General features: G+C 38.1%; 1 protein-coding gene across 1 annotated transcript; it reads left to right on the top strand.

Annotated features, from left to right (window-relative positions):
• Nucleotides 1–1,137: 1,137 nt before the first annotated feature.
• Nucleotides 1,138–12,493, top strand: Arg1 (arginase 1). The gene is made up of 8 exons (XM_020186867.2): nucleotides 1,138–1,371; nucleotides 4,995–5,067; nucleotides 7,242–7,416; nucleotides 9,021–9,180; nucleotides 10,679–10,773; nucleotides 11,256–11,360; nucleotides 11,531–11,667; nucleotides 11,913–12,493. Exons 1-8 carry the CDS (start codon nucleotides 1,303–1,305, stop codon nucleotides 12,080–12,082), a joined length of 984 nt encoding a protein of 327 aa, XP_020042456.1. The 5' UTR covers nucleotides 1,138–1,302; the 3' UTR covers nucleotides 12,083–12,493.
• The last annotated feature ends 436 nt before the right edge of the window (nucleotides 12,494–12,929 follow it).

Below are 12,929 nucleotides of genomic sequence, written 5' to 3'. Positions count from 1 at the left end.
GAATCAACAGCAACAATAGGAACAACCCCCCCACACACAGTGTATATGTACAATATAGAAGCAAAACCACAAGTAAATGTTGGAAACCTATTTGAAAACAGTCCTATCAAAACGGTCCAGAGCAACCCTGATTTCCTCATCTATTCATTCAGTTACTATGGGTTTAGTGTTCACCCCACATTAGCACTGTCGTGCGCACTTGGGGGTACAGCAGACAGAATCTCTGTCTAATGGCATTTAAATTCCCCGCAATGTTTTCTCCCTCAACAGGAAAAAGGAATTTGTTTCTGTTAAGTGGTTTTCCTTTTATATTACAAATCATGCAATTTTAAGGGGAGGAGGAGTAGCTCTCTTCTAAATTCACACTTTTGCGTGACGACAAATAACTTCTCTGGGCATTCAGGTGGTTAATATCTGACACTTTGCTGGTGCTTAGACTGGAAGCTGGGTGGTTAGTGGTCCACAATGAATCTTGACTCTTCCTCTATAACCTGCACTTGACCTTCAAGCAGCCTCTCTAAACTTCAGTAAAAGGGCACTAATGAGGAGATCTAGCCTAAAATTGGGGTGAAGATAAAATGAGGTAATACAAAACAAGAGGGCATTAGACACATAAAAATCCTCCATGTAGCTATTTTTATATCTTGATTATGATTTCAAAAATGCTATTTTTATTTCACGTTATATTTCAAAAATGGTAACACTTTTGGGTTATCCATTGAGTAACTGATTTCTTTCTTTAATTAAATACTAATCAAAAAGGAAGTCAGGTGCTTTCCCTGAGAGTCCACCTCAGTCGTTTATGAAATGTGTCTCATGAATTAGCTATTTATCCTGGCATGTGAAACCTTAGCTCCGGATGTCAGAACTGGAAGGGAAGTAATATTTTGTGTTGCCAGCCCAGTTTTCACTCCACAACTCTTTGTTGAACTCAGAGCCTGGAGAACCTAAGTTGCCTAGCTTAAACCATTGAATTTCTTTTGTGGTTATGAAACCACGTGTAAGTGAGGAAATATTATCTCACCCAACTGCCTCTTTAAAAAAGGGTGTGAACTAGGCACATGAATAACACACACTTAAGTAGAGATGTGTGCTCAGAAAATCAGGCTTATTCCACGTAGGAAGCATTTGCAAGAGTTTCTGTTGACTCTGTCATTCTTCTGTTCAGTAGGTGGGGCCAGCTGCCCTCATTAAAATAAAGATAAACAGATTCAACCCAAGTATAAGTGGGGAAAAAAAGATGTGCCCTCTGTCTTTGAGGACAGCCACCAGCTGGAGAACTTTGAATAGCAACAGAGAGACATGTCCAAGAACGTGAGTTCCAAGTCAAAACCCATTGGGATTATTGGAGCTCCTTTCTCTAAGGGACAGGTGAGTAAAAAGTCTGGCTTTGATGAACCAGAATATTGGAAAATTTTGGACTTTTAACATTTCTTTGTAAAGAGGTACTGTCTAGTTAGTTAAGTTTCCCTGTACAATCTGGCCACAGAATTCATGGTTTAAAGTCTTCTTACTTTTTTGTGACATTGAACAATAATAATAATAAAACCTACCTACTTTGTAGCTCCTGGTCTCAGTCAAAGCCAATTTCATTTGAATATACTGATCTTTACTCACATTTAAATAAGAGTATTTTGAAATGGGCTTTCTGAATATTGCTCCTTACCTAGGCTTCATTGCTGTCTTGTTGCTTGTGATGTTTGCTGAGTCTGTAGTGGGAAAGAGAATTTAAGAGAACACATTTGTTTGGTTGCATAACTAATGCCTAGAAAAATGTAATAGATTGGTGTCAACCTTCAGCAATCTTAATTTGGATGACCTAACGTTTATTGCTTTATGCAACTTTTATGCTGGATTCATGGGCTTAAATGATTCTATAAATGAGTTAAGTAGAATCATGAGTTAAGTAGAATACTCTATGTATCTCTTTTTTGGGGGAAGGAACAAAAAATACTACATGTTGGTGACACTAATAAAGCTGATGGATTCATGAAACTCCCAAATTGCCTCAGAGCCACCTAAGTGTGAATGAACACATGCCAGCAATGTTTAAATGGACCGTCTTTTTCTTCCTGGGCACACTCATTTTGGTCATTACAATGAGAACGCAGAATGCCTTAGACATCAATATAGTCTGTGCTTGAAGAGGAAGAAAAAAAAGCAAACCAAATAAGATATGTGGGTTGCAACACCTGTGGTTGATTTTTTTTTTAAATGGGGTCTTTCTCTTAGTTGTTTTAGAATCTAGACAGCCTTTTACTTCTTTTAATTTTGAACTCTTGCTATGCACTCTGGCTTTCTATTGCAAAACAAATTGGGAGAGGTCAGAGGTTGGAGGCCCAAATTGCATTTGAACTGTGAGTAAATACTGTTTCACTTCCCCTGGCAACTTTCCAGACAGCACTCCCAGAACACAGGGGCATCATGCTGACATGTGTTCCTTTTAGAGTCCACAATATGCTCACCTGTTATTATAACACAGAGAGAACTGAAAAACTTGCAGAAAGGAAGAAAAAAGGGAAATAAACAGAAAGGAAGATAGGAAGGAAGGAGGGAGTGAGGGAAGGAGGGAGAGAAAGAAAGAATGAGGAAACATAGGAAGGAAGGAGAGAAGGGAGAAAAGGGAAGGAGGGAAAGAAGGAAGGAATTTGGGAAGAAAGGCAGGCAGGAAGGAAGACATGCGGGAAGGAAAGAGAGAGGGAAGGAATGAGGGAAGAAAAGAGAAGAAATGAAGAAGGAAGAAAGGATAGAAGGAGAGAGGGAAGGAGGGAAGATAAACAGGAAAGAAGGGAGGAGGAAAGAAAGGAAGTGGGGGGCGGGGGAACCTATAATCCTGATAATAACAGCTTCTCTAGGGAATAGTACTTTAAAATGCAGCCTGGTGCATTTTTACATTCTCAGTAATTCTTTCCCCCTACAGTTCTTCGTGCACTAAAACATGGCCATGATAACGGAGCTCATTGTCCTGTGATAGTAAGAACTAAGGCAGATTTTTTTTCTACACTAGGCCATACAGTAGAGGGGGAAATGACCAGCATAGAAGCACTTGTCCTATCTAAGGGAAGCAAAGGGTTGACACACAGGCAAAACAGAGACTACAGGGCAGTTGACTAAAAGGGTGAGTCTGAGAGAGAGCTTCATCTCCTGCCTCACTCCCTTTGCAAGGGAGTGAGTAAATAGTGAGGTAGGCATTCTTTTTATTTCATATTTGGGTTGACTGAAGCTCAGAGAGATTTGCTAATTTGCTCCAGGTCACAAAGCCTTGACTGTGTGGTTCCAGACAGGTCTGCTGATTCCAAAGTCTGACCTGAACTGATCTTACACTCACAGTGTAAGATCTTACACTCACAGCCAGGTAGGGACTGGGCTCTGTTTAGAACCTCAGTGAAGCTGGCAAAGCAAGTTCCAAAGTGGGCATATAAACCAAGTAATGAGCAAAGAGCAGTCATAAGAAGCAGCTTCAAAGAAACAAAGAAGAATGCTACAAAAAAGTCACCGAGGAATTTAATGATCCCCTCATAGTAAAAACAGTGTCAGCTCAGGGACCTGTGAGATTTATTCTAACTTCTGAAAGGGAGAGGGGAAAAAGGCCAGGGAGTTTTATCAAATTGTCAAATTTTGTGTACCTCCTTTTGTCAGATCTACTCTGCAACACAGTATCCCACATGTAAAGTTTAGATTGAACCTAACCATGGTAAAAGATAAAAACAGACACAAAGCTACTTATAGGTACTTCATGGGGGATGCAAGGAGGCTGATCAACAGCCTGGCAGTACCCAGGAGGAATCAGCTCTGATGTACACACAGCAGACTGAATACAGTTAACATTAACATCAGGTGCCTCAAAACAAAGGAGAGGACTTTGACGTACTCACCATAGAGAAATGGTAAAAGTTAATGGCGATGGATGTGCCAATAACTCTGAGTTGATCAACACCCAGTATGTACACGAATCAAGACATCACACCATACCTTATAAATATATGCAAATACTATGTGTCAATCAAAAATAAAATTTTAACAGAGTAAAGGAGCAAAATGTATCAACAGAACCTGTGAGTTCTCTTGTAGTCAGGGACAGGAATGTGACATTGAGAATTTGCCTGGCACCCAGGGTAAGTCATCTGTCATTTAACTGGGAGAAATTTATTTGCTTGGTTTGGGGCTACATCCCCAATACTAGTGACACACATGTGTCTTTTGGCAAGAATTTCTCATTGCCTGTTTAAGCAGGTCAGAACTTGAAATTACAGGGTTGTTCTTTGTGGTTTCAGTTCCCCGGTGATAACTTTGCCTGTTGCCTCTATCTCCTCAAGAGCCCTAATTTACCTCTGGGAGGACCTGCATGTGGGCCTTTTGAGGCAGAATTCTTTCTCTTAGGATGCCTTTGTCTAAGCTGTTCCACTCGTTTACAAAGTTTCTCCTGATAAGCTACATGTGTTGCAAGACTCAGCTCAAAGATAATTTATTCTAGGCAGCCTTCACCGACACACCTGTCCTGGACCAAATTAGAAGCATCCTGCATTTGTTACTATGGCATCTTGAATCTGTATTGAAGCAGCTCTCTGTGTATTAAAATTGTGATTAAGTGTTCAAATTTTCTATTGCCTTATGAGTGACTCAAAGACAGGAGACTTTTCCTTTTCTTTATTCTATCTCCATCTATCAGCATCTTTTTTGCACAAAATATGTGTTTACTCTGTGGACAACATGGTATGATGGGAAGAGGGGATACAGATTTTGGAGTCCAAAGACTCATTAGCTGTGTGCAAACAGGAAAATCATGCAATTTTGTGAATCTCATTCCTTCTACTTGGCATAGAAGTAATTCAATCTGCCTCACTGGGAAGATTAAATGAGAGAATATAAATTGTTGGCTTTGTGGGAGGTCAAGAAATGACAGTTAAAATTCAGCTGATTAATGAAAAAGTTCTTATTGTGGGCATCTAATAGTCATGATAATGACTGAAATACTTTCCTTTTTCATTGTTCAGCCACGAGGAGGGGTAGAAAAAGGCCCCGCAGCATTAAGAAATGCCGGTCTGCTGGAGAAACTTAAAGAACAAGGTAATTTTTAAGTTGAAATATGATTGGCCTGATTTCCTCCCCATTCTGAAGGAAGGGATGGGCTTCTGAGACAATGGAGTGATCCAGAGTGAGTTATACCATAGAACTGTGGCTCTGGCTATATAGAATCACAACCTATTGCAGAAGCAAGGCGTGGGAAGAGCGCTCCATCAGCATTGGTTAAATGTCCTCACTTCGCCACTCGGATATCCACCAAACTATTGTACAAAAGAATCTATGTGTGCAACAACTGGGGTCTGGTGAGGAAGTTAGGGGAATTAAAAATGAAAAATCAGGGGCTGCAAGAAGCAGACTACCTGCAAGAGAAACACTGTTTGGGGAGAGAAATAAAATGAAACAATAATAATAGCACTTAGTGTTTACACAGTGTATATGTGTATGCATAAGTACACAAACATAAAATTTTATATGTTAACATATAGGCTTACGTATAAGCTATCTTTCAATATAAACCCGGAGGAAGTGCTGGCAGGGTTGTAGAGATACTGGAGCCCTTGTGTGTTTCCAGTGGGAATGAGAAATGATGTGGCCACTTTGGAAGGCAGTTTGACAACACCCTAAATAAACATATCATTACCTTTTGACCCCAGCAATTCTACTTCTAGGTATTTAAGAGAAATGAAAACCTATGTTCGCTTAAAGACTTGTATTTGAATGGGTAGTAGCAATATTTATAATTCTTAAAAACCCAGAAATAACAAAATGCCCATCAATTGATAAATGGATAAATAAAAAAGGGTCTATCCACACAATGAGACAGTACTAACAATGGAAAGGATTAGACCAAGGACACAGACAAGAACACTGATGAGTCTGAAAAAAACCCAGCATGCTAAGGGAAAGAGGCCAGATGCAAAAGACCACATATTATCTGATTTCATTGAGGAATTCTAGAAAGACAAAAGCATAGCTAAAGAAGCAGGCCTGCAAATCCTGGGAGGGGGCAGGAATAGAGTACAAAGGAACAGAAGGGCTCAAGTAGAAAACCTGCCTACCAAGCATAAGGCCTGAGTTCAAACTCCAATATTGCCAGTTAAAAAAAAGGAATGGAAGTGTTTTACATCTTAATTATGGTGGTAGTTACAAGATGATAAATATTTCTCAAACTCATTGACCTGTATACTTAAGATTAGTAAGTTTTAGTGAATAAGAATTATATTTCATAATTATACCTCACTAGAGATATCATACCTCCCTGGAAAGAAGGAAACAGGAAAGAGGGAGGGAGGGAGGGAGGGAAGAAGACCCCCAATAGAAAACAGAAAGTTTGGGCAATGGTCTTGTCCTTAGTTCATGAGTATAGTTCACATGTTATATGGGTGAAATCTCTTGGAGGTGTTATCGAATTGGAATACACACAGACATAATAAATATAATAAACAATGCCTAGTTAGTTCAGAACACGGAATTGATCCCAGATCATGGTTTTACAGGCAGCACTCTAGTTTCAAATCCTTTTTCCAGGGCCTTTTAGGGAACACATTCAGATCCCTAGGAACTTTGGATTACTTGAAATTTTTTATATAAAAAGTATAATAATATAGCCTGTATCTTCTGAGTGCTCTCAAGTGTGAGGTTCCATGTTAAATACATATTTACTTCTGACAACACCACCATGAGGCAGCTATGATGGAAGAAGGGGAAGCTAAACTGCTTCAGCAGGTGCTGGGTCGGATTGAGATCAAGGATGGTTGGTACAAATATTTAGAAAACACTTGTCTATTTTCTTTAGGGCAAATTAACTATTTCTGGAGTATGTTATTCAGGACATAATTAACTATTTCTTTATTACAAAAACGTGTATTATAGAAAGGTTAAAAAACCCACAAAAGCAGAGAGATGTTTATAGATAGAGACAAAGGCAGTGATGTTCCCTATTAGGTTAAAACCAGAAAGTTACCAAAACCAGTGGTATATTTTAGTGCCTAGCCTAAGTGGATTGAGTCAAGAAGTATTTATGGAGGGCCTGGTACATAGCAGGTGCCAGGAATGATGTCACCCAAAAGCAGACATGATTACTACCTTCACAATGTTTACTGTCTTTCCAGACATTTTTGTTGCTTATGCTTTTGAAAACATGCTTGTTTTGTACATTTCTAATCATCCTATGCAGACTGAGTTTCTATTTGGTAACTTGAAACTTTTAACCATAGAGTGTGATGTGAAAGACTATGGGGACCTGTCCTTTGCCGAGGTCCCTAATGACAGTCCCTTCCAAATTGTGAAGAATCCAAGGGCTGTGGGAAAAGCCAATGAGAAGCTGGCTGATGTCGTGGCAGAAGTCCAGAAGAATGGAAGAGTCAGTGTGGTGCTGGGCGGAGATCACAGGTCTGTGGACTGGCTATCTCCTTGGGACTTGGGCACAAATGACAAAAAGGAAGTACATCCATGATCATAAGAAGAGAGAAAACACAGATGGGAAAGCACTGACTGATATTTTATGCTATATCTTCTGCCTTAAAACATTTTATAGGCTATTTTATTATGAAGACACATACTTACCTCTATTTGAAATCTTACAAAATCTATTATAGCAGAAAACACAAAATATGAGTGGATTTCAGCAAAATTCAGCATAGGCTTACATTTCTTATTAATTAAGCACTGGGGAAATTCATAATTTGTTCTACTTGATTACTGATGATACACACAACTCATTTAGGATAGCAATATAATCTACACAAGTAGTATAAAAATTTTTTTGGAAGCACACACACACACACTGATGAGTTTAACACCCTTGGGCTACCATACACATTGCCTTATGTTCTTTGTGGTAGTATGCACATAACCACATAAGCATTTATTTTGACTAGTACATAATTTTTCATCAAGGAATGGCATCTGTCTTGCTAGCTAGATATTTATTATCCATATTGCCAGATAGTTTGGTTACTTTCAATTTTCATGGTTACAAATAATGTGGCAAGTCAGTTTTGTGCATGGAACCTTTGTGATGTTCATACTCGAAGGTAATGTCACCAGAGAGGGCTGACGAGATAGAAGCAGGAACATTCCTTTGGCTCATGTGAGAGCTAATTAGCATACTGCTCCAGTTTCCTCTTTGAAAGTTAACTTTCACCAGGTCTTTGTAATAAAGTCACAATTGAGAGACTGGCTCCTTTCTTTTTCAAGTGGAAAGGTTTATATTAAGTGGAAACCTCAAGAGTGGCAAATGGCCAAAAGAGAAGAAACCAGCAGAAAAAAACAGACACCAGGCTGGATGAATAATCAAAACCCGAACATGGAGGCATAACTGTTTCCAGTTCAAGAAACTGAAAGTTTATGATTCTTTTAATGATACTTAAATGTTCACAAGTGGGATAATACAGGCCATAGTAAGTAAATCCTCAACTTTTAACTTCTGTGCTCCATACCACTTACATTTTCCATTCTGGCAAAATGTTTAGAGTCTAGAGTATTTGGGATGGGCTTTGATGGTTTGGAACTTCAGTAAGAGTGGATCAATGTGCGGTGACAATTAAAGCAGAGACTCTGAGTAACTGAAAGACTACCTGTAGGGAATGTAGGAACTTCTGAGAGATACTCACCAATTAGAAGAGTAGATTTGAAGATCAAATTAAAGGATTTTGCCACAATTCACTTGAGAAAATCAAGTACTTACCAGGAGAGATGAGTGTAGAAAAGAATCAGATTTAACTCTGGGAATTGAACAGCATTTCATGTTAAGGAATTTCTTGCATGGCTGGTGTTTTTTTTTTTAAATAAAATCATCACAAAGTTGTCAGTAGTGCCAGTGATGTAACTACAACTTAGTGTGAATAATATGGGTGGGTGTAGGCTATACCTTCTCTATGTGCTTAGTTTGCATCTCTAATTTAAAACCTATGAGAAACAGCAACTTGGACTTAAGAGTTACATTGAGCTAATGATATATGTGATGACATTGTAAGCTTCTTTTTCCTCTGAAGTTTGGCGATTGGGAGCATCTCTGGCCATGCCAGGGTGCACCCTGAACTTGGTGTCATTTGGGTGGATGCTCACACTGACATCAACACTCCAGTGACAACCACCAGTGGGAACTTGCATGGACAGCCCGTATCTTTCCTCCTGAAGGAACTGAAAGGAAAGGTAAAAGGCTGGTTGGCACTCCCATATAATGTCAAGTACTCTGTAGTAGCTCAAAAGATGGAAGGCAAGTAGGAAGCATCTTATGGCACTTTGTTCTTGGTGTAATCTGAAACCATTTTGTTTGCAGCAAATAAGCCAAAGATTGATTGATAAGGGTGGTAAGACTCTCTGGCTGTACCTTCTTTGATAGTTTGCAAACTGAGTCCACATATGGCTGTCCCTCTGTATCCCTGAGGGATTGGTTTGGCAGACACCAAAGCCTATGATTGCCCAAATCCTTCATATAAAATAACATAGCATATGCACATCCTCCCATATACTTTAAATCAGTTTTAGATTACTTAAAATAACTATTACAATACAAATGCTATGAAAATTGTTATACAGTTGTATTGTGTAGGGAATGATAAGGATAAAAAGCACATTAGGTGTAGACCAAACCATGATGGGTCTACATTTTAAATTTCTGGTTGGAGGAGTCCGTGGATGCAGAGGGTTGACTGTATTCCTCTTCTTAGTAGGTGGGGCAGACAAATCTTTTATAAACAGGTTAGCAGAGTTCACAGGTGAACCAATACGCCTAAGAACGTGCATCAAGCATATTGTAGAGCAAGGGCTGATATCCTACTTCCCATTCTCCCTCTATATGTCACGCAGTGTCTCTCCTTCCTACAAAGTGTTTCCTCTCCATCATACAGCCTATTAAAAAAGGATTTTAAAGACAGATTCAAATGGTTTATTTAGCATCTTTATTCTAAGAAGCACTATCTAAATCATAAGAAATCTCTCTGTTCTCTAGAAACTTTTCTAAAACATTTTAAAATTCTAGATTGAGTTGAAATTCCAGCTCATAATTTTTTATTGATATGCTTAGGATATCAATGAAAACAAAATGTTCATCTATGCAGTTGTAATATATTGGTCCTTGTGATGATACGAGAGAACTCAAAACTCATGACAAATTCTCAGAAGTAACATTTTTTGAACTGATGACCAAGGGACATGTTTGCAAAATTTCAAACTGTCAAACACCTGGGAACTCCCAAGCTTGGGTCCAGGACAAAGCTGGCATCTGTCATCACATTACGACATGAAGAGCATCCAAAGTTCTTGTTCAACATTCCCCTCAGCCACTCCAGGCCACCCTTTGAATTAAGTCCTCACCGAGAAAGCAAAGATGGAAGCTACTCAAGTAACAGAATTGCACTCATTTCTTGACATTAAGAGTTCTGGGAAAGCATGGTCCAGCAGAAATGGGGCACAGGACAGGTCCATGCTGATAAGTGTTTGGGAGTAGGCCTGAGCCACAGGGTAAGGCCAAAGTAATCGAGGGTATAAGGGAAGCAGACACTCCCTTCTTAATTTTGTATTATCTTAAAATGAATTCCTCTGAATTTATATTCTAAATGTAAGATATATGCAGTCCACTGTCTCTAACGTTAAATGTAGGATTTGCTCAAGAAACATATTGACCTAAATGGAAACCCTGTTATTTTAGATCCCTGATGTACCAGGACTTTCCTGGGTGACTCCCTGCATATCTGCCAAGGATATTGTGTATATTGGCTTGAGAGACGTGGACCCTGGGGAACAGTTAAGTTTATTCTTTGTCATGATTTACTTTCAATTTTGTTCTTTTGTGTGCTAGATATGTTTTAGTGGCCAAACTTGAAAATTATTTTAAATAGCAAGTCATTATATGTATATATATATATATATATATATATATATATATATATATATATATATATAAAATACATGTGTGTATACACAAACACACATATACACACATTTGCATATGTATGCATTAAGGCAATGTATAACTTAATTGACTTGCTGTTGAATACAAGTAAGGATGTGTGCATACAAATCACAGAACTTACTTTATAAATTTTACCACATTGATCTTTTCTGTAAAAGGAAACAGCAGGCAAGATCCTTTTTTTTTTGGTACTGAGGTTCGAATTCAAGGGCTCACACTTGTTAGGCAAGAGCTCTATCACTTTAGCTACACTCCTAATCCTGAGAGTCAGTCTTATTAACTGCAGATAATCTTAATATTTCTTTTTTTATAGCTACATTATTAAAACTTTGGGTATTAAATATTTTTCAATGACTGAAGTGGATAAACTGGGCATTGGCAAAGTGATGGAAGAAACATTCAGCTATCTACTGGGAAGGTATGATGCATGCTGCTTATTCTCATAAATGCTAAGTTATTAATAAAATCTTTAAGTAAAATCCTGAAACTTTACCAGGTTATTTTTATAAAGCAGAGTAAGAACTGTATTTTGTCTACAATATTTTAAACCCTCCACTTTAAACTGAAATCTTTTCTCCCTTCTTAAAGAAAGAAAAGACCAATTCATCTGAGTTTTGATGTGGATGGACTGGACCCATCCTTCACACCTGCTACTGGCACACCTGTCGTGGGAGGTCTGTCTTACAGAGAAGGTCTCTACATTACAGAAGAAATTTATAAGACAGGTAGGTGAAAATTGGAGGTGATACATAAGCAATTATACACTTGGGCAGTAGGTATTTATGCCTTCCTAATCTGAACACCAAGACCTAATTGACATTTCCAGAATGTGTATTACATGAAGCAGTAACTACAGTGTTTTCTACTAGTCACCACCTCTTTACTACTCACTAACCTTTGAATTCAGTCTCTCCTGATGTTAACAGGTCAACTACTTTATCAATTACATCACTACTTTTTTTTGTTGTAGGGCTACTCTCAGGACTAGATATAATGGAAGTAAACCCATCTCTGGGGAAGACGCCAGAAGAAGTAACTCGAACAGTGAATACAGCAGTAGCAGTAACACTGGCTTGTTTTGGGGTTGCTCGGGAAGGTAATCATGACCCTATGACTAACTATCTTAACCCACCTAAGTGAAACAACACCTCATAGCAAGTGACCTAATCAGCAAATGTAATTTACTTAAGCTAACGGTTATGCTCCCAAAGATTTGTTTTTCCTGAAAAATGTTTTTCCAACTAGTATAGTCTACTAATTCTTTCTTGATGTGAATTTTAGAATTTGGAAATTCTAACTTGTGAAATTAAAAAGGTTTTATTTCCCATTTCAGCAAAAGACTTATTGTTAAAGATGTATAAATTAATTTCTAATTAAAAATGTGCTGGCATTTAAATGTACACTGATATAAATGTACATCAATATGTCACCCCAAAAAAGAGTAGGACTCCTGATAGTAGGAAACAAAGGCACGTGTCCTGGAGAAATACAGTATATCCATGTTGTTTAAAAGATGTGATTTTTTTTTTATAATAAACTCTTTATAAGATTCTGATGTCTACATCTTTCTAAATACATGCAACACACACATGCATGTATACATCCTCCTTAAAACTACTTATAGATTCTTAAAAATTAGTGAAACAATCATCCTTAAAACATTGTTAAGATCTTAGTGACGCTATTAAAACTTCTGGTTCTTGTTTCTTCATTTGTAAAATGGATAAGCATAGACTTGGGTAATCTGTAAGTTCATTAATATTAGGTGACCCTACTTTACTTTTTCTAAACATCACACATGACACTGTTGATATTTTAAGCATGGTTGCTATTCAGGTAACCAATGAGAAGTAGAAGATACTCCCAAAATCTACTTAGGAGCCAGAGAAATCAAGCTGCTACATTATTTCCACGATATGCTAATAAAGATTAGGCCCTCACCCCAAATTATCTGTATTTTTAAAACATTTCACCCTTTAAGCACTGT

Source organism: Castor canadensis, chromosome 1 (assembly GCF_047511655.1).
Source record: "Castor canadensis chromosome 1, mCasCan1.hap1v2, whole genome shotgun sequence".
In the NCBI taxonomy this organism is placed as follows: Eukaryota; Metazoa; Chordata; class Mammalia; order Rodentia; family Castoridae; genus Castor; species Castor canadensis.
This window is presented reverse-complemented; position numbering and strand designations above follow the sequence as displayed.

Coding starts and splice junctions, on each gene's coding strand:
- Arg1 (XM_020186867.2), top strand. CDS start 1,303: ATGTCCAAGAACGTGAGTTCCAAGTCAAAACCCATTGGGATTATTGGA. Junction 5,068..7,241: donor GGAGAAACTTAAAGAACAAG/GTAATTTTTAAG, acceptor TTTTAACCATAG/AGTGTGATGTGAAAGACTAT. Junction 10,774..11,255: donor GACGTGGACCCTGGGGAACA/GTTAAGTTTATT, acceptor CTTTTTTTATAG/CTACATTATTAAAACTTTGG.